The 24,677-nt window shown below is 40.6% G+C and overlaps 2 protein-coding genes across 2 annotated transcripts; one reads left to right on the top strand and one right to left on the bottom strand.

The window, feature by feature from the left end:
* Positions 1-5,992: 5,992 nt before the first annotated feature.
* LOC137996528 (ras-like GTP-binding protein rhoA) lies at positions 5,993-15,344 on the bottom strand. Its single transcript, XM_068841970.1, has 6 exons — positions 14,579-15,344; positions 10,334-10,471; positions 8,678-8,765; positions 8,268-8,377; positions 7,754-7,903; positions 5,993-7,613 (listed from the first exon to the last, which is right to left on the bottom strand). Exons 1-6 carry the CDS (start codon positions 14,705-14,707, stop codon positions 7,344-7,346), a joined length of 885 nt encoding a protein of 294 aa, XP_068698071.1. The 5' UTR covers positions 14,708-15,344; the 3' UTR covers positions 5,993-7,343.
* Positions 15,345-21,380: 6,036 nt separating this feature from the next.
* On the top strand, positions 21,381-23,348 carry LOC137994416 (uncharacterized). The gene has a single exon (XM_068839987.1). It carries the CDS (start codon positions 21,545-21,547, stop codon positions 22,178-22,180), a length of 636 nt encoding a protein of 211 aa, XP_068696088.1. The 5' UTR covers positions 21,381-21,544; the 3' UTR covers positions 22,181-23,348.
* Positions 23,349-24,677: the final 1,329 nt, after the last annotated feature.

A 24,677-nucleotide genomic window follows, 5' to 3' on the forward strand; every position in this document is an offset into this window, starting at 1 on the left:
GGTGGAGCAATTCCTTCCACGATGGCAATGACAGCTTGGTCACCTGGACAGAACTCAAACATATCGTAATAGTAGCTGCCGATAGAACGATCTTGAGAAAAGAAATCATCTGCCAAGCTTGGTTGGGTAACTGGTTTGAATGTGATCTGCTTTCCGGTGCTGTCTTGAACGATGATCTGCACGCTATCGTCGAAGGTCCCACCTCCTACGAAGATGAACTCAATGCGGTGATCTCTTGGGCGGCGAGACTTCCGTTCAATCTTGTATCCCTGGCCGTTACTGCTTCGTCCGATGATGGCATCGTTTAAGGTTGATCCTTGCGGAAGTAACACTGCCAAAATGTTCTCGCCTCCCTTGTCGAAAATGAAATCCTCCCCGGCATCAAGAATCACAGAGTAGCTGTCTTTCCCCGCTCCTGACAAGACTCGATTGTCACCAGTACTCATTTGCGCCAACAAGGGTGTTGCGCCATCAAGGTTGATCACAAAGTCATGTTTGGGTCCTCCCGTAACCTCATAATAATCACTCCTTCCTCTCTTGACAAGGAGCATGTTGATGGTATTTTCGCTCATTTCAAAACGTTCAATGTCCTCGACTTCAATTCGCTGTGCTTTGGTCCTCATGTCACCGCTGTTTGTGGATACCTCGAATTCATGTCCCTTAAAAAAGGTACTCCGTATGTTGCTGATGCCCTGCATGAATTCATCGATGGTTTTTCTAGATTCAATCAGTAGAATCCGTTCCTCGCCTTGAGGCTGCGTGTTGGGGTTATACTTCCTCATGGTCAGAAGGTCAAACTGTGTTGGGCCTCCCCAGATAAGGTCATTCTTACTTGAACCCTTGATTCTTCCTTCACCTTTATACACGATTCTTTTCGGCTTATTCTGTTCCGCATTCTCGTTGCTACCTCTAACACGACGTAGAGCAACACTTCCTCCGGATTTCTCGACAAGTACCAAATCTGCTCCCGTTCCATAGCGGATCTCGTCATTCCCCTTACCTTCCACGATTAACGTATTGTCGCCATTGGTTATTTTAACGTCATCGTTGTCGACCACGATGGTGTCATCCCCTGGGCCCGTCTTGATGACATCCCTTTCTGGACCACCTCCAGTGACAGACGAACGGCTTCCAAAGAAGGTGTTTGTGATATCGATGATATCACTACCGTTCCCGCCGTTGATCTTGACGCCTTTTCTTACAACAGCTGCCTTCAAAACAAAGTGATCGTCTCCTCCCATACCGTAAGCTTCACAGTTATCATCCAAGATAACTTTTTCATTGACACTCGTGCTTCCCATGAAAATCAGCTTGTCATCACCATGAGGTGCTGCTTCAGGACAAAAAGTGAATCCTTGCTGAACTTTGTCAGGGCAGACGTCAAATGGCTTCGCGAATTCGTTTTTGTATGTCGCCATGAACAAGCGAACATTAGAAAGCTCAGACGAGATCTTAAACTCCTTTTTAACATCGTCAGCGGACCAGCCCTCAGACAGATAATGATCGCGTTTTAATGGGTGTGGGAAGGCGTATAACAATTTCTTGGGTTTAAGCTCTCGAATAGTATTGGCCACGTTCTTTACCATTTCTTCCCTGAATTCTAACCAGCGTTTTTGATATATGATCAGTTCCAAAAACTTGATACCTTTCACGTATTCCGCAAGTCTGGAAGACCCAGTGAGGCGATCGATTACTGCCATGCCACCAATAGCGAGAGCTGCGGGAAGGCTTTGTGACAGATACAAATGATAGAATTCGAGAACGTTTCCCTTTGCGATTTGATCGATCATTTCCACTGTTGTCCCAAATGTCGGATGAGGAATCAGGGGGCCCAGGAACGCTTTGACATAGTCCTTGGCTTCTAGATTCTCTTGACCTGTCAATCCTGAAGCAACTCCTGTGGCGTATGAAGCAATGTAAAGCGTTCCAGCAACTGCATAGCCAATAGGGCCAGCCGCGGCGGATATTTTAGCACTGGTAGACAGCACTTGAGCGACACCCATGGTCACATCGCCAGCCATTGCTGTTACTGAACTGGTTACTGCCAGGATATTAGCTGTGCTGACTTCTCGGTGAAGGGCCAATGAATTCACTACCGTGTTGTAGCCGTTGATTAGAAAATCAAGTCCATTGCCTGCGGCAGCCGAGAAACTCTGAAACTTCACCGAGTTAGGCCCCCATTTGGCTTCTAATGCTTTGAATACCCAAGCTTTTTCCAACGCAAATGACATTCCTTGACCAAGATGTCCTCCTGTTTGCGTAGAAAGCCAAGTCTGCGCTTCTTTCAGTTTGTCCATCAGCGACGCATCAGTTGATACGACACCACTTTTTAGTTTCTCTTTCAAGAGCCACAGGATGTTCCTAGCAGCGTTCAGGCGCTGAACGCCAGTACATGATGTACTTTGTTATTGGTCGGGTTTGGCTTTGCTGAAAACCCCGCGGCGCTGTCAGAACGAATGACGTTGACGTTCTCGATTCCTTCGGCAAACGTAATGGACGCATCGAGGGTGGCCAGCGAGCCTATTACTGTGAAGCTCTGATCAGTGAAATCGGGTTTAAGTTCGGGGTTGGTTTGCCTTATTTCCTCAAGGTATTGGGGCAGATGTACTTGATACGTTACTTCTGCTTGTCGTTGTAGTAATTTAAGGGCTTCTTCATTGTTGAGAACGCGTCCAGGCAAAGAAATAGCACTGCGAACCTTAATCGCGTCCAAGGTATTAAACTGGAACTCGAAGGAATGGTTGACACGAATAAAACGATCAATAGCAAGAACATCATCGTCCCAAAGTCCTTGTTCAAAGGAAATGATATTAAATCAGCTCGTTCATTGTTTAAGGTTGTACAATAAATTATGTAGTCTTTCAGAAAATAATTAGTCTGTTCATCGTTCCGTTCAGTTTCCAAACCGCCTTGTACGTGTTACAAGAACGTACATGCAGCGCAAGTGCACAAGGAAAAATCTGTCAGAAAAATCATCGTTAACTAATCGGCTTCGATTTTTCACGCATACAGTATCACTCAGTGATAAAAAAGAGCATGATTTGTGGACGAATATTCAACCAACAAAAGGAAATTGCCTTGATGTGTAAACGGCATCTCTCCACTGGTATTATGTGGTTGCACTCCTCAGTCATACATGCACGGAAGTATATCTCAGGTTATTACTGTACATGTGATGTTATGGATTAACAGCTTTCTTTCTTTATTAGCTTGTCCATTTTCAATTGCCAAAATAATATTTTTTGTATACGTTTTCTTCGGTGTTCCTGTACTTTGCACTGTAGTAGTGGTGATTGACGAATTGTTGTTGCCTTGCAGTTCCACTAATTCCCTTTGTGATAGTAAATTATGTAGTCTTTAAGAACATAATTAGTTTGTTCATCGTTCCGTTCAATTCTCGGACCGCTTTGTATGTGGTCGATGTGTTACAACAACAGGTCAAGTGCAGAAGAAAAAATCTGCCAAAAAAATTCGTGTGTGACAAACTTTATTTATCTGGGTTGACTTTCAGACATTTTATTCATTACTTGCCCATTATAAAAGAAGAGCATGACTTGTGGACGAATATTCAACCACCAAAAGGACATTACCTTGATATGTACACGAAATCTTTCAACTGGTGCTACATGGTTTCTCACTGCGTTATAATTACTGAATGAAACAACGCTCTTACAGACATTGGAGTATATGTCAGGTTATTACTGTAGTGTTATGGGTCAACAGCTTTCTTTATTAGCCTGTCCACTTTGTCAAAGTAATATTTTTCATTTGTGTTCTCTTCAGAGTTTCTGTATTTGCACTGGTATATCCATAGTGATGGACTTATTAGGGCCGTTTATACGAGAGAAAATAAGCCACGGCTAACTCTGGCCGCGGCTTACGTAAGCCGCGAACACCCCGTATAAATGGTACAAAATCTACGTTCACGGCTTTCTCAAGCCGCGGCTTATCCTGGCCGCGGAGTTTATACTCGTATAAATAGTTCCTTTCGCGGCTTAAGTAAGCCGCGGCCAGAGTTAGCCGCGGCTTATTTACTTTCGTATAAACGGCCCTATTGTTGTTGTTGTTGTTGTTGTGATATTGCAGCTTCATCCTTTTAATGTATGGCTTTTAAAACCTGATGGTGTCCACGCAACATCCAAGCTTAAAAAGTCAAAAGCAATTTTATTAAGGGAGGGAAAATCAATTTCACGGACTTTCGCGTTTATAGCTGCAGTGAACCTGGTGGTATCATTAGGAATCAAACAAGCGTAGAAGAAATCTCATGTAAAGGCATTAATTTTTATGACGCGTTGTTTCTGGTGTTTTTTTTTTTTTGCTTTTTTTGGGGGGGTTTTCAGAGCGACATGGATCCCTGGCATTCTTCGAGCCGTGATCGGTATTTTTGCGAGACGAAGTGAATCTAACTACACACGGCTACAACTAGGCCAAGTGTTATGACATTTTTCGACGCGCGACAAAAAATATGACCCAAAAGGGTGTTAACCTGAACACGCTTTCACTTATTTCATTTACCCTAGCAGGCTTTTCCTGTTTTTAAAACTTATTCCCGGGGTCCATTTAAGACATATGTTCACACTCGGCGCTTATTTTTACCGCTCGACGTTATTGGTTTTGGAAATTAAAGTCTGTCCACGATTTTTTGACACAATCACACCGTTTTTCCCTACTGTTGTGTGGTACGAATTATTGGACTGTTTGTCAGTGTAGTTTACTTTTGTAGTAATTGTTAATTACATTGAGTTTGTTCCGCATGCTCCTCAAGACAAAAAAGACAAGACGTATAATTGTATTGTGCGACTCGATATCTGTCAATCTCGATTCAACCACCTTTTTAATTTGTTCCTCTCGTAACAGGGGATGGATTTAGGGGAGGAGGGGGGGGGGGGGGTTGGGCGGCTAGCTACCCCTTATTTGAAAGAGCAAAAAAAAGACAGTTGAAACAAATTGTGAATAATATGTGAGAAATAAAGGCAAACACTGTGGGCAGGTGCCTCATAATTTCTACTTTGTGGCAATTCTAGTATTTCTGGTGTAAATGTTTTCAATTAGGTTCCAATTTTCAAATTGCCACATTTTGGGGGCATGCCCCATTACTTCTGCGACCCCGAGATACCAGCTACTCCCCACCTCATCCCGCTTTGAACATTCCCGTATCTGCCTTTACGTAATTTCTGTCATAGTTCTGCATTGAGAGCTGGGGCACGTTTCTCGGAAGCTCCGAAAACTTTTCGGACCCGAAAAGCCATTTTTAGTTTATCGGTATTTAAAGAAAGAGAGGTGCATACGCCTGAAACTTCTTGTGCCGAATGGAACCTCTGTTTATGTTAAGAATATGTGAATATAACAGCTTGGTAATCATGAGATTTGAGATTTTGCTACGGTTTTCCGGGTCCGAAATTGTTTCTTCAATGAGCTTTTGACAGCTGAAAAACGCTCTCGGTAACAACTGTCTTCATTGTATTAAATGAAATTAATCAGCATCAGCATCAGCATCCCACGGAAAAGTCGAAAACAAACTTTCAGGATACTGGTTTACTTCGTTCAGCAGAATTTGCATGAAGATGAAGTTTCTACCAAACGACCGAGCCATCATTCTGCTGAACTACACAGCAAGATCACATCACTCCGCATTCAAAGGCGGAATAATTAATCCCCGGCCAGGAGATATTTCCTCCATGGAACAATTTCCATGGACCCCAGCTAACATCAATCAAGTTGTTTCGTACAGGGTTTCAACCTTATCGCACAACACCCAAGGAAAACGATCAAGTCACACCAAGGAATGCAATCCCAGCCTCTCACGTGCACCCAACCATATTTGTTGCGTGGTGTTGGAATTGGCTGCGCTATCGGCAGGACCATCCACCAATTCCTGAGATAAGTTGTGGAGAAATTATGATAAACCATCAAAAACCTAAGCCAGAAATTCATCAAGCATTTTATAGAATCTACATTCAGTAACGATCACTAATTATTAGCTGTCACTGAAAAACAACTTAGCACTGCACTCAAAATCTGACCTTCGTTATTGCAATCTATCTGCCATAGTTACTAACCAGCCGGAAAACTGTTTGTCTATAGGAACTATTAAACATCAAATTCTGTCTGGAAAATTGGAAAATAAACAATCAAACAGATGCTTAAACGTAAGACATGGGTCGCACTGTGGACTTTTTTTTGTTTTTGTCACACAAGTTTGTCGGGGCATTTACCCCCAGAAGGTTACACGTGTGGCTTCTTCAATGCTCTTCTTTAATTAAAGTTCAATTTCACCAACATTTCAGTCCACAGAAAAGTTTAGTTCAGACATTTCATTTATCATACAAAGCTCATACAGTGCTCTGACAACGTCATTTCTCGCTCAGAAAAGACAGCCTTCATTTTTTTCAGGGCTAGAGTTTGCGTATTCGCAAGCTCTCGCCAATACGAAGTCCTGTCTACAAGCAGCTTGGCTAATGACTGTGGCCTTTGGGAACCTCATCGTTGTCATCGAAGCAGTCTCACATCTTTACAAACCAGGCAACATAATTTTTCTTTTTCGCAAGCTTGCTTTTTGTGGTGATGCTAATCTTTATGGTTATTTCTATTTCTTATCAATATGTTGATATGCCTGTGGTTGAGCCAGCTGCTCCGGTACCTGTCCAACTTTTACTGTGGTAGCAGTCATATCAAAAAGCGTCATTCGCGAAGTTATCTTAGAATTTTACAGTACACTCACGTGTAAACCCACCAAACAAGATCATGTAGACTAATATATTAAGTCACATTTGCAGAGGCAAAGAGCGACGAGATATTTTGAGATGATAAGCTTCAAAACAAAGTTGTGTTCTGGGTCTTCGGCCAAAGATTTCCCTTTGACTAAGGAATAAGAGACTGAGAACGAGGCTACGGAAGAGCTGACTGCAACGTTAGGTTTGGCACAGACACCGTGATCCTGAATTACATTCTGATCTCAAGTTTGATTATACTCAAGCTAAGATCGATTCTGTACATAGGGCTCGTAGAAGGAAACATTGTCCCCTAGATTAGATTGTATTTTCTCAATTTTAAATGTCATACTTTTTATTTTCAGAAATAAAGTTTTGCGAAAAATATTGCACAATGTTGAAACGTTTTTATCCGCCGCGAGGTTCAGAGACCTCCGCTAATTTTTCCGAATTCTGTGGTCGGTGCCGTTGTGGCTGAAATACCGTTTATAGACACATTTGTGGTTAAAATCCCCACAAACGACTTTGTTGAACTCTCCGCTATGGTTTACTGGAGGTGCAAGTTGGTAATATCTCGTTGACGAACTGATCATCGGTGATTTAATGGACGCATTGGCCGTTGACTGGCATTTGTCAGCTTGTTGAAAACAAAGATAGTCTTCGACTTCCTGATGGCGAACGAGGAACAGTGCTACAGTCATTAATATCAGAACCCGAAGATCTCCGAGTGAACCACGAAAACCTCCGAAGCACTGATTGAGATTTAAGGTCATCAACTTTTTCGCCGTTCTTGTCAAGTATGGCGTCCGCAGCGCTCTTGAATACTTCCTTGACGTTCCAGCGGGTCTTGGCACAGCATTCCACGTATTCACGGGCCATTGTAGACTGGGCGACAGAGATAGCCTAGGAGCAAAGAACATTAAAATTACATTTGCTCACGGCGTGAACCTGATTGTTCAAAAAGTGGCAATAGCGGGAAATGTGCTCTGAAGACTTTGTAAGTTTCCTCTAATGATGTACACGTAACACATATCGTAAAGTACCTTCATTCTGCTGATGCTGTCATTCTCAACCGATTCTTGTCGTGGTACTGTCAGGTAATATTGAAGAGCAGTGTCAGTGCGCAGGTCATTCTTGCAGCCAATCAGCAAGTAAGGTATTCCTGGGCATGCGTCAATGATTTCAGGGACCCACTGTTCAAATTATGAGAAAACGTGAAATATATGTAGTCCTTTGTACAATGAAGGGTTCTTATAGCCGAGCAAGACCAAGTTTTTGAATAATTTCTTTCTAAAAATTGAATTTTTTCTTTGGAATAATTATAGTTTGTCGATGGTGACCGTGACTGTGGCGAAGAATGAATACTCGGATGGATAATTGATTGAATACGTGATGATTACGATGACTTTGACGATGATGAACTTTGCAAGGGCAGACACGGCACACGTCACGAATGTTTTTAAATTTCTTCCAATTACCAACCTTGGCAGTTACTTCATACGGCTTCTCATGTCTAATGTTTTAAATCATCAACTGCGCTCAGATTAGTTGACGTACCTTGTTGACCACACTTTGTAAAGATGGAGGATGTCCAATATCGAAGCATGTGAGTATCACATCAGAGTCCCGATACAGCTCTCTCCTTATGCTTTCGTAATCATCCAGACCTGATAAAAGGTTAATTTAAGTAAATTCAAGGATGCCTTGATAGAGTTCCAAAAAGAACTTCTTTTTTTAAATTGAATTGAAGAAAAAAAGTGTCAGATAAGAAAGAAAAAGAAGTGTTGCGATTCTAAGTTGGAAATGGAAAGATGCTGATAAGGGAGCCTATTTTGGTCTTTTATTTTGTGTATACCTCCCAGTACTATATACGAGGAGAATATTCGCTGCTATAAATGGCAGCCATTAACAACATCGATATTGGCTGTAAAAAAAACTAATGAGTATATTATATTAGCTTGTCTTACCAGATATCTCCCAAAGCATAAATTCCAGCCGACTTCCTTGTGTTGTGATGTCCGCGACGCATTCGTCAAATACACAAGATTCTTCTGCCTGCAAGGATACGACACGGATCATTATATTATAAAGTACCTATTGATATTTGCAACATGCATTCGTTACGTGACAGCACATTCTATGTGAGCGCTGAACGACTCAGTTGACACGAGCAGAACATATCTTCTTAACAGTTTTACTCTTGAAGGGCTTGTTTAATGTGAATATACGACCCCGTTCTACAACAGGAAAACTTTGACTTGGCATTATAATTACCGTAAGAGCGTATATCCAAACAACGGTAAGAACGATTTTTTCGCGAATTTGCATCTTCTGAATCTGAACTATATGATAATGATTGTGCCATTTGATTACTGATAATAGACCAAGGAAAATTCTTAGGCCCCAGATAGGGTTAGTTTCCCCACCTCACCCCCTCTTCCCGCTGCTGTACAAATTACACAATCGACGTATCACTCTTTGGGTGGTGCTTTAGTAGGTGGAAAGCGCTATCTGCCCTCCTTCGAACAACAGAAGCCAAAAGATTCAATACCTTAATCAGTTAATGGATAGAATATATAAAAACGTGTGCTGCAAATGCAATGCGGGTATGAAACGATTTTCTAAGCGAAATATCTTCGCGGACGGTGCTTTTGTTCTGCACATCTCGAGATACTCGGATTTCCTATGGCTGGTGCTTATTAATACAGGGATATTTTTGCGCGGCTCAAACTGTGCATAGAAAGCAGAACTTAGCAAGTTCTCTTGATATCCAAAAAGAAGATTGTAGGTAGCCATGCATTTTAAAGAGATACTTTAGCTTCAATTTGGAAAAGAACGCCAACATTGCTATGTAAAATATAAAACTTTAAGGTAAAAGCTATTAAAATTATGAGTCTAAACATTTTCGATCAGTTTGATCATCGTCAGAAAAAACGAAAACGAAAACGTTTAAACTCATAATTTTAACAGCTTTTACCTTAAAGTTTTATATTTTACTTTTATTGGCGAAATGTACATTCATTGCTTTGTATTTTAAAGCTTTTTACAAATATTGCTGATTAATTATCTTCGAAAAATGCGAAATGTTACCCCTAATTTTCTTTTTGGATTTCAATATCACTTGTTAAGATCTGCTTTTCCCGCATATTCAGTAAGCCGCGCAAAAATGCCTTTGAATTAGTAGGCACCGTCCTTAACAATTTTTATGTAGTATAAGTCCTATAATTAGTTTGTAGTTAAGCGCAGTTGTAAATTTTGTATTTGTAAGCCTTACCGCAATTCAGCTTTTGGCTGCAAGTTTTTAAGGTGAATAAACTATCTATCTTTCTATCTATCTATCTATCTTAATCAAACAATTAAAGCGGTTGTACAATTAAAGAAGCCTGAAAAAATTCCACGCCTGAACGGGACGTTAGTGCGTGGGTTCCTGCGTGGCCAAGAGGAAGGGAATAACCAGCCCCGGCAAGTATTTTCCGCTTGGAAAATGGACCAGAATCAATCAAGTATATAGCTCCAGAAGCTCTTATGTGTCTTTTAAAACTAAAAACATGCTTTTTGTGTGAATGAAAATTGATTTTAAAATCAACAATATGACAAAGAAGGGCAAGTAAGTGTTTACTTACATCCAGGTCGTTCTTGACAAGTGCATTCAACAAACTTGTTTTTCCACACTGTTCATCTCCAACGACTGTTAACTTGTAACGCTTGGTAGATCGATTGCACGAGTTTGACTCAAGTACCATCCTCTTTTTATCGTCACCCTATTTGGTTACAAATAAAATGAAAGTCTGATTTTTAACTTCGTTTGCTAGTTTACTGTTAAAGCCCGTAACAGCAATGGAAGAGATATGTAATCAACCGGTGACTGGTTGGCTCAGTTACTACGGAGATCAAAAGTCGAGCCTCGGGGATTAAATAAGGCTGAGGAGAAAGTGCTGCCTTTGTAATGACATCTGCAAATGGTTATACCATCAAGTCATCTCGGATATGGAAGATACGCCGTAGGTCCTTTCTCACAACCCTTTAATGTTCATAAAAACCCTGGCTGTGGCACGTCGTAAAAGAACCCACACAGTATTCGCAAAGAGTAGGGCGTGGAGTTCCGGCCCTATGTTGTGGTCTGGACTCATTACCCGGAGCTTCAATACGTATTGTACCCTTGAGCCAACCCTGTCCCGTGTGTTTTTAGCTTTAGAACTGCTATATTTTGAAAAACCTTTTTCGGGTGTGCTGCATGTGACGTAATCAGTGGATGACCGCAGGCTTCTTATGATTGGCTATTGTGAAAACAAGGAAAGGTTACGTTTATACAAACGTTGGCAGTTAACTCTGTTTAAAATATAAGTGCTACACGGCCAACGTTTGTATAAACGTAACCTTTCCTTGTACTTGTACATGTTCATTGCCGTGACTTAAACATTTTAACATCTTCAGTTCCCACGGCCTGCTCCCGTCTGACCTTGTAGCTCAGTCGGTAGAGCGGCGGAGATCTAACCCGAAGGTCGTGGGTTCAATTCCCACCATGATCAGAGTTTTTCTCTGTCCTTGTGTGGGCCCATTTCCATCAGTAGGGCTAACGCTCACATAGTTCATACGGGATAGAAATCTGGCACTTCACATTACACTCTATTGCGAAAACAACCAAGACGGAAAACTTCCCTGGGAGTTACTTCTAAAAATAAAGAGATACGGGACAGGGTTGACTCAGAAGGTTAACATGGAAAATGAAGACTCCGGGTAATGAATTCCTGGTTGGGGAGGGTTAACCCTCGAAGATACTGGCTACACCAAGCTACTCTGAAATCCGACGGTAGATAAAGATATGATGATGGTGATGGTGGTAATCATAAAAAATTCGACGAATATGCTGCGGAGACCTGGGCATTCTGAAACTACCAAAATTTGTTATAATAATTCAGCGACGTTCACTTCCTGTTGATCCAATCCTTTCAGTAAAGCCGAGCGCAAAGCGAGGCAGTTAACTTGCCGGAGTGTGACTGTGCTGGACTGGTTGCCTGAAGGACAGCAGAAACCAGCGTTTATTTTTATACATATATACAAATATATAGTAAAAAAATACGAAGGGATCATCAGAGTCTAATTACAAAAATAAATGACAAACAACGAAAATATATCAGAATGAATGTTGATGAAATCACTGGACGGCAAACCGACCAAAGCCAAAAGCAACTGAATGTCAAATTGTGAGAGATATGTTACAACGCCACGAAAAATAAATATACAACATAATGCAAAAGAAAGCGGACAGGAAAATACACCGAAATTAAAAAAAAAAGATTGCCCACGACGAAAAAAAAATGCGGAGGTAAAAACCCATCGGGCCTGGCGAAAAAAGCCAGTTTACACCCCCGGTAATTACTATAAAGATGTCAACCACAGTGTTTGGGCAACAAAGTTTATTGACTTTGTAGCTGAACGAGACTGGATGCTAGAGATTAATACACTGAACCACTTTGGGCCGTGCTGTGGGCTGGTGAGAGATGGCAAGCTCCGAACTATCTGAGGTTTGAACGATCTGAAACCTGATCAACTGAAACAACCCAGCTAAAAGGAACGGCTAGGGTGCGTGTTTTCTAATCGGCAATTACCAATCAGCACCTAAGGTGATCTTTGTTCATTTGTGTTAAGTGTCTAATACTGTCCTGAACTTCATACGTCTTCTGTTGCGATCTTGTTGTGCAATTTGGAAAAATCCTGCGTAAGTCTGCGCCTCTGTCGCCGGGGGCCGTGAGGTTTCTTTGCCCCATGGTATAACAATGGCAGGGCCAAAAACCGTAATATTCTAAACATAGAGTTAGCATTACTCTTTTCGGATATTAGCTTTATAAACCGCTTGTAAATAAAAGTGTTTTAAAACTCGCACTGACAAGTAGCCCTCGCATTCCCGTCGTTTTAACTTCTCTTTTACATTCTGATCAATCCATTCCGTCGTTTCTAATTATGACAACAAAAAACAGCAAGTCATGAGCTGTGAGATCATTGTTCATCTAAAAGGCCCCCGACAAGCTGCAATTTGTAGGTGCCCGTGCCCGCTTCAAGGCTGGGGATGAATCTCATTCAAATCTGCCATGCGCAAGATGAGTAACTGATTACTATAAACATTGCAGGACATTGTATTAAAATAATAATAAGATTAATTTAATGTTTTCAAATTCCTTTTCTCTTATACCAAAAATTCCCTTCTTTGTCCTCCCGACAATGAAACCAATATTTTAAACTACTTTCTCTTACATCGAAAAACAACCGACGTTAACCCAGGCTCTTCAATTGAAATGGCGCGTGGTCAAAAAAAATATAGGGCTTTGTTACTAGTTCGTATGCTACGCCGAATGTGACAAAATATCAAGTCCGCTAAAAATAAAACAAGTCACACCATTTATAATCAAGTTACCAACAATTAGCATCAATTTGTTACAAGATGATATCAGTCGTAAAAACTACTGCAGCCACGTACCTTTTTGACACAATACTTTCAGTTTGCTTCTTTACAGCTACTTTGAGTTAACTTTAAAATGAAATCACGTTTAGCCTTGCGTCAGGTTTCTTTGCTTCAACACAAAAGTTCAGCTTTCATACGTAAATTAAATTAGTGTTATGTTTCTTTTCTATGGTCGCATTGATTCCTTTTACATCAGTTGGCTTAAGTTGCTGCTTTTTGTTGCCGTACCACTCCCATGCCAAGCCTCTTGTGGGCGTCCCCACCCCCCTCTGGACATAAGTGTGGGCGTATCAACATGAGAGCTATCACTCCTTTTTCTCGCACAGAGTGATATTGTTTGATTTTGTTAGCGGGCCTTTCTCTTGACTTTCAAATACATTTTTATTTCATTTAAACCTTTACAAGCCTTTTGGAGTATCCATCTTTGAAAACCTTTCGTGAGCGTCTTCTGTGATGCGCATCCCACATAAAGTTTAGTCACGCATGCTTGACGAACAATAATTATTACTTAACTGAAAGAAGAAAATGAGCTCGTGTGGTTTACACGACACAGGGATTATCCTGTGCTTTTTCTCTTGGCACCACGAGTGAAAAGCTATGGCTTGGATTACCCTTCTAGTTCAACATTAATTTAAAGCTTAGCTGGTAACTTTACGATAATGTCAACCTGTGCTAAATTTCAGTTATGAAAAACGAGATTCTTCTGTCTCCGTGTTTACATTCATTGCTTCACTGCATCACCAAAGAAACCGATGACTTGTGTCAGTGCACTCAACGCCTGATGCCGTCAACAACAGTAAAAGCCTCCCGCAGGGTTGGCACGTATTATATAATATCCGTTCAAATAAATATCTCTTCTCAAAATACAGTACACCTAAAGCTCTCTTAGTTGTAGCAATATGCAAAAGCCATTGCGGCAGACTGTTATATTGTTCTTAATCCGAGATAATATTACTTGAGTCACCGGACCAGACAATTTAAAATACGATGTATTCAGGATAAAGGTATATTAATCCAAAGGAGGTAAGAGCACAATTATTTTGAGAAAAGTAATTGTCTCGTGATCTGACAAGATCTGAAAACGGAGATTATGCATCCTACGAAAATAAAAAACAGATTAAAAAGTAATTATCGGTTGTTAAATTGTTAATTAAAGATTTATCCCAATTGGCGCCTGGGAACCAACCTGTCAGCAACGTTCAAACTAAAACGAAAATGATTGCTTGCATTGATGCGAGTATCTAATTATACCACAAAAATCAAAGCGGCGAAATAGACGAGCTATTGCTAATTGTATTTTGTGTGCTTTGCTTACTTATCCCCATTCAAGTTTTGTGAGTTTCCCGCTGGGAACAGAATTACCGGTAAGCCTATTCACATAATATCCACTTTACGATTAAGAACTGACCTCATCAAACAGAACGGGCTCACTCGAGTGTCTTCGGCTCGTTTCTTCTTCTAATAACGTTGATAAATGTTCGTGATTAAAACTTGGTTCTAATATCACCGGTAGCGTATTTCGTCTACGCGACATCATCCTTGCAAATGCATTGAAGTGTTGTCGGTCAAACTTCACCAAAATTACGCTGCCTCCTCAAGTAAAAGAGGGCAAAGGAGGTGTCGTCCACAGGGATTTTCATGCGAGAATAAAACAAGAAAAGCCTCTCAGAGATCTTATTGTCCTTTCCAAGTCTTGTTTAACATCTGTCGTAACAGAATTGTAGGGATTTTAAGCGTGCATTTGATTGCTTTTCTGAAGTCTGTAACATGCAGAGATCGCTGTTATTGAGCTCACAGCCCGTTTCCTGATGTAATTCTTGATTTTCATGTCCAATCAACGTCACACGTGCTCTGGTACTTCTGGAATGCTGCATTGACAGGGCCGCATTATCAGTTTCGCTCTGAAGGCTTTTTCACAGCTAATTGGTCTACAATTACAAGCCTCTGCATTTTGAATGCATTTTTTTGTCTATTGTTCTAGTTTGTAAACAGTACACCTACGCTAAAAGCATCTCTCCAGCTGCGAAACCAAAAAAGGCTTATTACAGTTACATGAAATGGTTAAAGATACCGATTGGTATCCTCGTGTACGGTCCGAAATTGCAAATTTTTCACGACAACTATGTTTAGTTTGTGATAACCATCGGTGATATCATGTGAGAGAAAACATTTTTTCCTTGAAAGGTGAATACATTAAGGAACTCTAATTTGGAAGAACGCCAGCTGTGACTGTCGGCCCATTTGTTATGCGGTCTGAGGCTTTTTGAGGGCAGTGAACTTTTTGCCCATATCATCAGAACGACGGGCCTTTTGGTCCTTTTTAATAGCGGATCAGGAGACTGCGTGACCAGATCATGTATGTCATGACGTCACAGTGATACTAAGTTACGGTGGAAGACAGGAAGATGAACTAATAAAAAATATTCTACTTGTGTTTCCAATCATATTAAAGGAAGACTATGAGTCACATGGCTCGTTGCTACATTTTCCAATGATAAAAATAATTATCACCCGTTGTTCGTCACCTGCATGACAAGTTTTCTTTGAGAAGATGAAAATAATCCTCAATATAGAACTCTCTATTTGTAACCATGGAATCCCCAAAATTTCATGGGGCTACGAAGGCGCGGCTTTCGGAGCAAGGGTTCCCCAGTTCCATATCCTCGGTGACTTCAACGTCTGTTTCGACTTTCCTCTGATCCGGTGTAGCTATAACTTTAAATATCCGTAAAAACGGAGTACTGAAAAAGGGAGGGGGGGTAAAAGGCGAATGGTCGGCTTCCATTGATACCAGTTTCGTAACTGAACGAACTACCGACGTTAAATAAATTGACTTTACTTTACTTTACTTTACTCCGTCCATATAGAGCGTTTTCACATGACGTCACGGCGGTCATGTTGGTGTTCCAAAACAAAGAAATGGCGGCCATAATGGTATTGAATTTTATTTTTATGCAAATACTCTCTTTTGTTTCAGTAATCCAATATGGCTGCTAGTCACATGATGAAAACGCTCCAAATACAGGTAGACATATATATCTTGGACAGAAACTCTACAGAGTGACGGGAAATTTAACGAGCGTGTAAGAACCAAGCTTGTCAAAGCAAACAAGTGTTTACATGTCCTACGAACACTAAGAAAGGAACACCACTCTCAGGCAGAGATAGGTCACCTTTTTATATCTATTGTTTTACCTACTTTAGCTATGCGCTTTCAGTCTATGGGGCATCGGAGTCCGATCTTACGGTTATACAAAATTGTTTAGACCGATGCCATAAACGCCGTTTCATTTCATTTCCAGTTTTTATCAAGAACCTTTTAAATAAACAAGACCGAAACATTTTAAAGAAATTAATATCAACCGATTGCCACCCTCTGAAAGATATCATTCCTGTCCAGAAGACTTACGTGCATAATCTTAGGAAGAAAGGCTGCGAACGCCCGAAAATTAATACAGAGCGTTTTATGAACACTTTGTAAATAGGTTGATTTTTAAGCTCCAGTTATTGTAATGACATACTTTTTTAAATATTTATTTATATGTAGATATTTATATCATAGTTTTTATCTTCCGTATTATTGTAACATAAGATATGTAGTTTTATCTTTTGATGAAATAAAGACTCGTTATTATTATTATTAGTTTACTCGTTCTGCATGCATACGAAGGATTTCTGTTTCATTCATTCAAAACTCGATCCGAATATTAAAAAAGGCCATTTTTGACGCTCATGATTGGAACCTTTCAGTTTCAGTTGCCATCATCGGCCACCATCCAATTTCCTTGGACAGCTGGATTCTACTCCTCGTCATTATAAGTAGACATAAATTTGAAAGTAACTTGTTTTCGAGTACAAGGGACTTTTGAACAAATAAACCTCTGCGGATAATAAATAGACAAGGCCGGAACTGACCTGTATGTAAGAGAGGGATCTGACTTATATGGTCTAGGGAGCGACATTCCTCTCCCTCACTGCTTACCCGGGGTAGGTATCTGAAAGCAGCGAAGGACCAACCGTGTCCCATTTCAATAACACGGGTCGAATTCTCGCGCACGACGCTCTGCAGCTGATGGTTCACTGTCCAGAGATACCGCTACTGCTTCCACTTTTTCTTTCTTCTTCAAACATTTCGTCAGAATATGCGTAAATGTTCGGGCGCTCCGATACGTACCACATCCGGAGCAAAAATATGCTGATTTTTGAATTGACATTTCAATTGATTCTACAAGCCGAAACGTAACGTTAGAACCGTGTCCAGTCTTCACGCACAGGAGACAGGATTTATCATATACGTTTATTTAGAAGAGAAAATTGAATAATTTTGGCGATAGCATAAAAGGTTAGGCTCTTTTTCTTTTTTTTTTTTTTTTTCAGGTCTTTTATCGGGATTCCCCTTACAAATCCTTATATTTTTGTTGGCTTTCCCTCACACTGAGCTTAGGGGGCATGTGCTTTCAGGTCTTCCACCATTTTGATTACGAAAATTTTGCATTTCTTAAGGTAATTGAAAAAGTGGTAAGTTCGATTGGATTGGTGTAAAAAAAAACAGTAGAACGATAACGTCAAGAACATGAACTTGAATAAAAAAGGGAGATTGCGAGACACGAGCGACCTGGATTGTCTGAGAATCAGGCTTGGAGTAAGACAAAATCATGGGGGAATGCAAATGGTAAACACGTTTTAAGCGCTATTTCTGTTGACAGCAACGATTTATTGAATTGAACTTCAAACCGTTTTTGCTGTTATCTTAAGATTAAGTGTCGCCGCACTGAACGACTGGACACAAATTTTATCAAAAATTTAAATCAAATGTTCTTTGAAATTGATCCAAGATTTCATAACCCGCAAATGAATTGTAAGCCCGCGAAAACGCAAAGGGGTAGTTCTCCGTGGCCAACGTATTCCTGAACTCTTACCTACCAGAAACCATTTCGCATGCTGAGAAACAAATCCGCAGTCTTTGTCTACGAGTGGTTTCGAACTTACCTTCTGCAAAAAACTGCACAAAAAATGTGCTGGCTGGAAGTTTAATGGAGGCAATTTTACTGGGAAATTCTTATTCTAAGCAAGATTTGCTTGCTAGGAAACTGTGATTCTTACAAGCCGTGAAAACTCAGACTGTATAAAAACAATTTCCTGGCTGGAGACGTGAGACTGCAGATATAATAGAGCTTACTGGCAACAAAAGTCACGGCGATACCATTTTGCTCGCTGGTGCTGAGGAACAGGTTTTTTTTTTTTTGCGCAAGGCGTAGCCAGACATTTTAGGCCGGTACACACGAGGGAGCTTGCTCCTGAAACAGACTCGTGCAACAGATTTGCCCCTGGAGCTTGCTCCTTCATATCAAACCAGTTTCATATGAGGGAGCAAAACTCGGGAGCAAAAGTTTTGTTGCGCAACATACTTTTTCGTTAGAAATCGTTGGTGCAGACGAGGGAGCTTTGCTCCGGGAGCGTGCCGCGGGAGCAAGCTCCCTCGTGTGTACCGACCTTTTTGTCTAAGGAAGGGGGGGGCAGTGAGGCGAGCCCCGGAGGCACCAGTTGTTACGAGGGTCTGGGGGAATGCTCTCTTGCAAAATTTTGAAATGCAGAGGCACGGAAATGCTACTTTCATATATATTTCGTCAAAAATAAACGTTCATTAGTCCAAGTTTAGAAAGACAGTTACTTTTAGCCTGAAGTCTCTTGCCCCAACTTTCGCACGGCCAGATTGAGGAAAATCGTTGGGAGCTCTTCTTTCGAACAGGAACGCTTGCATTTCTGTCACAAAAAATCAGATGAAATTGGAAAGGGTGCAAACTGACAGCTCTGTGTGCAAGTATTTACTAATAGCAAGGTAGCCAATATGAAGAATTATTAAGCATGGCAGGACTACCTAGTTTACTGAATAGACGTTTACAAGAAATATAATCAATCATGTTACTGTTTTTGTGTAGAAACTCATTAGTGCCAAAGTATGTTAATTTGTGAAATTTTCTGTATGCACTTCAAGAATGCTTTGCTTGTTTTTCAAGGCATTGAATTGCACAGCCCTGTCCTCCCTGGCCGACCTGCTTGTCGTCAGGACAAAGTCTGCACTACGCAGTAAACGTCAGATGCGTCTGTAATCCATCCTACAATGAATGAGCAGCCCCAGCTTGCCCCTCCGCTAGCTACGGCCATGACAGGGTAGTTAATTATTAAACACAGAGTACTACAAGTGCGTGGAAAGGTCATTACACATTGCATACTAGAATTCTATAACATGTTGTCCTTGAGCCGTCTTGATCAAAGTTAGAAAGATCTTCGCAGTTAAATAGCAAATTTAATTAGCAGTTTTCAAGGAGGCTTGAAAAATCCCGGCTTGAACCGGTTCAAGACTGGATTTCCTCTGGCTTACTTGAAATTATTTGAAATTGCTTATTTAACTGCGAAGATCTTTCTACTTAGTTCCAACTTTCTTATTTCCACCCTGTACTTAAGATCAAATATGTGAAATTTCGTATATTCTAAGGTCATTTCTGTCAAAGATTACTGTCGGACACATGAAGGGGAAAACATGTTTTTGGAAGTTTGAGTTTGGCAGCCGTTAATAAGTGGGGAGAATAGAAAACACTGATTCCTAGTCCATAGACTACCCCAAAAGTACGATTTGAAGTGAGTACTATTGGTCGTAAGCAGCGTCACAATTGATGATAGACCTAAATATCCATTTTAAACAGCGTAAGTCAACAGTATTTAAAGCCCTGACCAAACTATCGGACAAAGGTGGGTTCAACGCTCCAACTTTGCTCGATCCCGCATTATTAGACCGTTTGGCCACCCACTGTAGGAAGATGTTCATCCAACATTTTTTTTTCGATCAAGTGTTAGATGGAGTTTGCTTTTGATGAAACATTGCGACCAACAATTCTGTTCAACGCAATAATGTTGCAGTGTTTGGCCGCCCTTCCAACAAAGGTGTGTCCCGAATAGAATCACGTTCGCGCTGCTAGCCGATCACGAATCGATACGTTATTTTCAAACCTAGGCTTTTCCTAGCACTACTTGCAACAAAAATGGCGAACAAGGATCAAGGGGAGGTCTTGGAAGTTGATGAACTCAACATCCAGAGACCTTGATCAGCGAGTATGAAGAAAGGCCATGTCTTTCGGGCACTTTTAGTCCTTTTAATCACTCACTATTGCTCTGTTTGGAGATTTCTGCATGGTTCTGCAAATTGATCCGAGCTCATTCTTATCATCTCCTAAATGCAGATGTATCTTACACTGAACATACCCTTTTCTACACGCTCTGTTAACCATTTTTTGGGTTTTCCTCGTTTGAATCCGTCATTTCCGTCCTCAAACAGCTCCAGTAACACAAGCGCTACGAGAGGTTTTCGTTTCAGTGTTAGCGTCATATTTATAATTAAATTTAGCGCCAACTTGCATCAGTTTTTGCAAACGTTGGCCGCGTAGCACTTATATTTCAACAGACTTAACTGATTATAGTGTAATGTGAAGTGCTAGTTTTCTACCCCATACGAACCATGTGAGCGTTAGCCCAACTAATGGAAATAGGCCTACAAAAGGACAGAGAAAAACTCTGATCAGGGTGGGAATTGAACCTCACAGCAGGAGTGATCCTGGTGAACCTCACAGCAGCGGTGATCTAAACCGAATGTCGTGTGGCTACAAATGAAACCGCATTCGGGTAAACGCAAGTCGCATGTGGCCGTGCAGACAAAAATAAATAAGGTACATGCAATGTAGGTTGATTAATTCAGTTCTTTCAGTAGTACTCAATCAAAATAGTATTTGGTAAAGTTAGTCTATTTTAGGGTATTCCGTTTGGGTAGTCCGTCGGGGTAGTCCATGGACTAGAGGTCAGTGTTTTCTACTCTCCCTAAGATAAGCACACTTTCGAGCGCGATGGTTTGACTGAAAGTATTTGAAGCATACTTTATCAGACTAGGGTCAATTTCTTAGAAAAAGTCTTTGATATCCAGTCTTGCTGCCATTCTAGGAAAACTTGCATGAACATCCCTCAAACTTCGACAAAACGTGTCACGTTTGCAGCCAATTAGAGCATCTTTTCCCCGTGACGTGTCCACGCTTTGATGAAAGCAACCGTAGTCGCTGATGCGTGACAATCGCAAGTCTTTTTCAGCTGCTTCGTTCTTTTTGGTCAGCGTCTTGGTAAGCCAAACAGATATCCGCATTTCATGTATGATACAACATAACGTACCTACCTCCGAAAGGCATTTCTTGCACGAGTCCCTTCTTTCTCTCTGTCAGGTGAACGTGTGATGTATCAAGGAAATTGTGCAGTGGTTTTTTGGTGCTATTTGAAAGCAAGCTTTTAGTTGTAAGCCGCTTACATTACGTTGTGCATTTCTCCATTATAAAGGATGTCGGAGAGAGATCCCCTGATTCCACAGACAATCGTAAGGGAGATTCAACAGACACGAGTGACCGTGAAGGATGTTGGAAAAACAGTCATGTTACGAAACAGTTTTTACGCTTATTCAAACCATTTCATTACGCAGAGTCGACCTTACTTTCGTAGAAACTTGCCGACTTATTTGGATTGCGTATTGTTCTTGTACTTCGTCTGGCTGATGTTTTGTGCGTCCTTTCTTGGTGCACTAGCGCTTCAAGGAGGTTATTTCAAAGGAGCTCCATTTTACTGCTTTGTAGTATGCGCGATTTTCATGGCTATTTTTAGCCAGCACGAAATTGTCAACAAGAGATCTCTTCCAGTTGTTTTGAGTCAGCCAGTTATTGATGGTCAAATACCATTGAACGCACTATATGAAGTAGCTATCACAGAGTTGCATGGATTGGCTCTGGACAATTATCGTGCCGGGATAGGGTTCATCAATGTATCTGAAGGAAAGGTTAAATTTCAAGCTTTTAACAGAAGAGCTGTGAGGGCCTTGCATCAGGCAAGGCGAACTTCAAGGTGTATGCTGTTCTTGTTCTTCTGCTCTGCGTGTTATAACTTTTATTTTATGATGGTTCATTCACTTGGTTTCCAATTCTAGTGATTCCCTGTGGTCAACTTCTTTCGATCATTTCTTACCACAGTGGTACTTGTGACGCCAAAAGAGAACCGATTTTACACAAGGATTATCAGACTTGGGTTAATCAATATTATTAGCCTACGAACTGTACAGATTATAAAAATGATTAAGGGCTTGAAGACATTGACTATTCTCAGTGACAGTTGTAGCTTGTGGCCCGCATCTCGAAAGTCCTGTCAACTTTCGAGACCCAAAAAGGCTATTATTGTGAAACTACGCTATGGCTGTTTATAAAGCTGGTCTTTCAAATGATTAAGAAGGCTGAAAAGAACAACATAATGGCATAGTTTCTTACCTTGAATCCGCCTCAGTGTAAAGATACAATGAGATTTGTGGTCTCAGAAATATGATTTATAATTTGTACCTGAAAAATTTATCGTACTTTCAAGAAACAATCCCCTGGGTCTGCAAGGCCTATGGTAGTGGAGGGGCCACTATGTGTGTTCTGTAAGCACATGTTGTTCATCAACCCCAGTAGGACCATAAGTTTGCTGTGCTTTTAGATCATCTGTCTGGTTTCAGACAACTTTTAGGTAGTTTGATGTGTAATTCACTTGAGTATTTTGCAATCTGCAGTGTTTTAGTTGAGCATTGAGCAAAATGAATATGCAATTAGAATCATTTCTGACAATCTGTCTGCCAGAGTGATTCTTTTGTAATAACTAAAGTACTTTGAAATAATAAGCATGAAGTTGAACTTGAAGTGACCATGAAAATTAGTTACACGTATACATGAACTTTATCCTAGTGTTGTTACAGTACAACGCACCTTACCGTGGCCACCCAACAAACTTTCACATTTGACAATTAACTGTAAATATGTCAACTCAACAACCCATGCAACGGTGTTCAACTGACAACTGTGAAACTTTGCAAGGAGACATGACTGTCAATCAAATTCACACATCCTGATTGGCGGACAATTTGTAAAAAACTTTGTCGGCCACGGTAAGGCGCGTCACACTGTAAGGTAAATAAAGTAGATACAATATCAAACAAATAATTGTTATAAAAATATTCTAGGGCGATTCATAACTATATGAGATTCATCTGTTTCAATGTAAAATACAAAGATATTTCAATAAATATTAATTGTCAAAAAATTAAATAAAATTATTTGCAGAAGTTAGTCAACGATTAAAAATTATTTTAAATAAATAAGTTTCGTTTCAAATTGTTCAACAATTTCGCTCCTTTTGACGTCGTCTGGTAATATTTCAGGGTTGCCACAGTCACGGAAAAGTCATGGAAAAACAAAAATTTTTCAAGGTCGGGGAAAAGTCAGGGAATTTTGCAAAAGGTCGGAAAATCTCAGTTCTTGTCAAAGTCAGTGAAAAGTCGGGGAATTTTGTTTTCAGGTTTTGTGAAGTTTATGGACATCTTCATTCGGAAAATGAAGCCGTAGTCGAAAATGGAATTGTTAGTGAAGTAAAATGCCATGCGTTCAAAATCCCATGGAAAACGTAAAGAGATTGACAATGAAGAGAAGAATATTGATGGTTTGCAGAAGAAACTGAAGCTAATGTAAAAGTGGATTTGGCTTATTTCATAATTCGCCTAATGCAAGGTCAGTGAAACTTGTTTTGAGGTCAGTGAAAAGTCAGGGAAAAGTCAGGGAATTTTTTGGGTTCTAATGAGTGGCAACCCTGGATTTAATTGTTCCAGATTGTTGAAGGCTGGAGCACAGAAAGCCCAGTTGAAGTTCTTACATGTACATCTAGTCACCGTGTTTACTAGATGCAATTGACGTTTACTGCGTAGTGCAGTCTTAGTCCTGACGGCAAGCAGGTTGACGAGCAGGTCAGCCAGAGAGGATGGGGCCATGCCATTCAATGCCTTGAAAAACAAGCAAAGCATTCTTGAAGTGCATACAGAAAATTTCACAAATTAACATACTTTGGCACTAATGAGTTTCTACCCAAAAACAGTAACATGATTAATTATATTTCTCGTCAACGCCTATTCAGAAAACTAGGTAGTCCTGCCATGCTTAATAATTCTTCATATTTGCTACCTTTTTATTAGTAAATACTTGCTCACGGAGCTGTTTTTTGCACCCTTTCCAATTTGGTCTGATTTTCCTAACAAAATGCCACACTGTATGGCACTCAGCCCTACATGAGATCAAAGGGAATTGCTGATTTACATAGTCAGGGTCTGGAAGGGGGGCACCTGTTCACGCATTCCCACTTCTTTTTCACGGGAATCCCGCATCCCGCACTTTTTTCATCGCTATCCCGAATCCCGTTTTTTTCTTTACCAAAACATACATTTAAAACGCTAATAAAATGTAATCTGTACATTGGCCCTTTCGATTGATATTTTCAATTTGAAAAAAACTCCTCTATGGCAACAAATCACTTCGCCTTATGCTCAGACGGTCCACGTTGCTCCTCCCAGGGTCTCTCTTCTCCGCCTCCTTTCTCGTAAACGACAAAGGAGGCAAGGTTGCCAGTCG

This window comes from Montipora foliosa, chromosome 3 (assembly GCF_036669935.1).
Source record: "Montipora foliosa isolate CH-2021 chromosome 3, ASM3666993v2, whole genome shotgun sequence".
NCBI classification, from domain to species: domain Eukaryota; kingdom Metazoa; phylum Cnidaria; class Anthozoa; order Scleractinia; family Acroporidae; genus Montipora; species Montipora foliosa.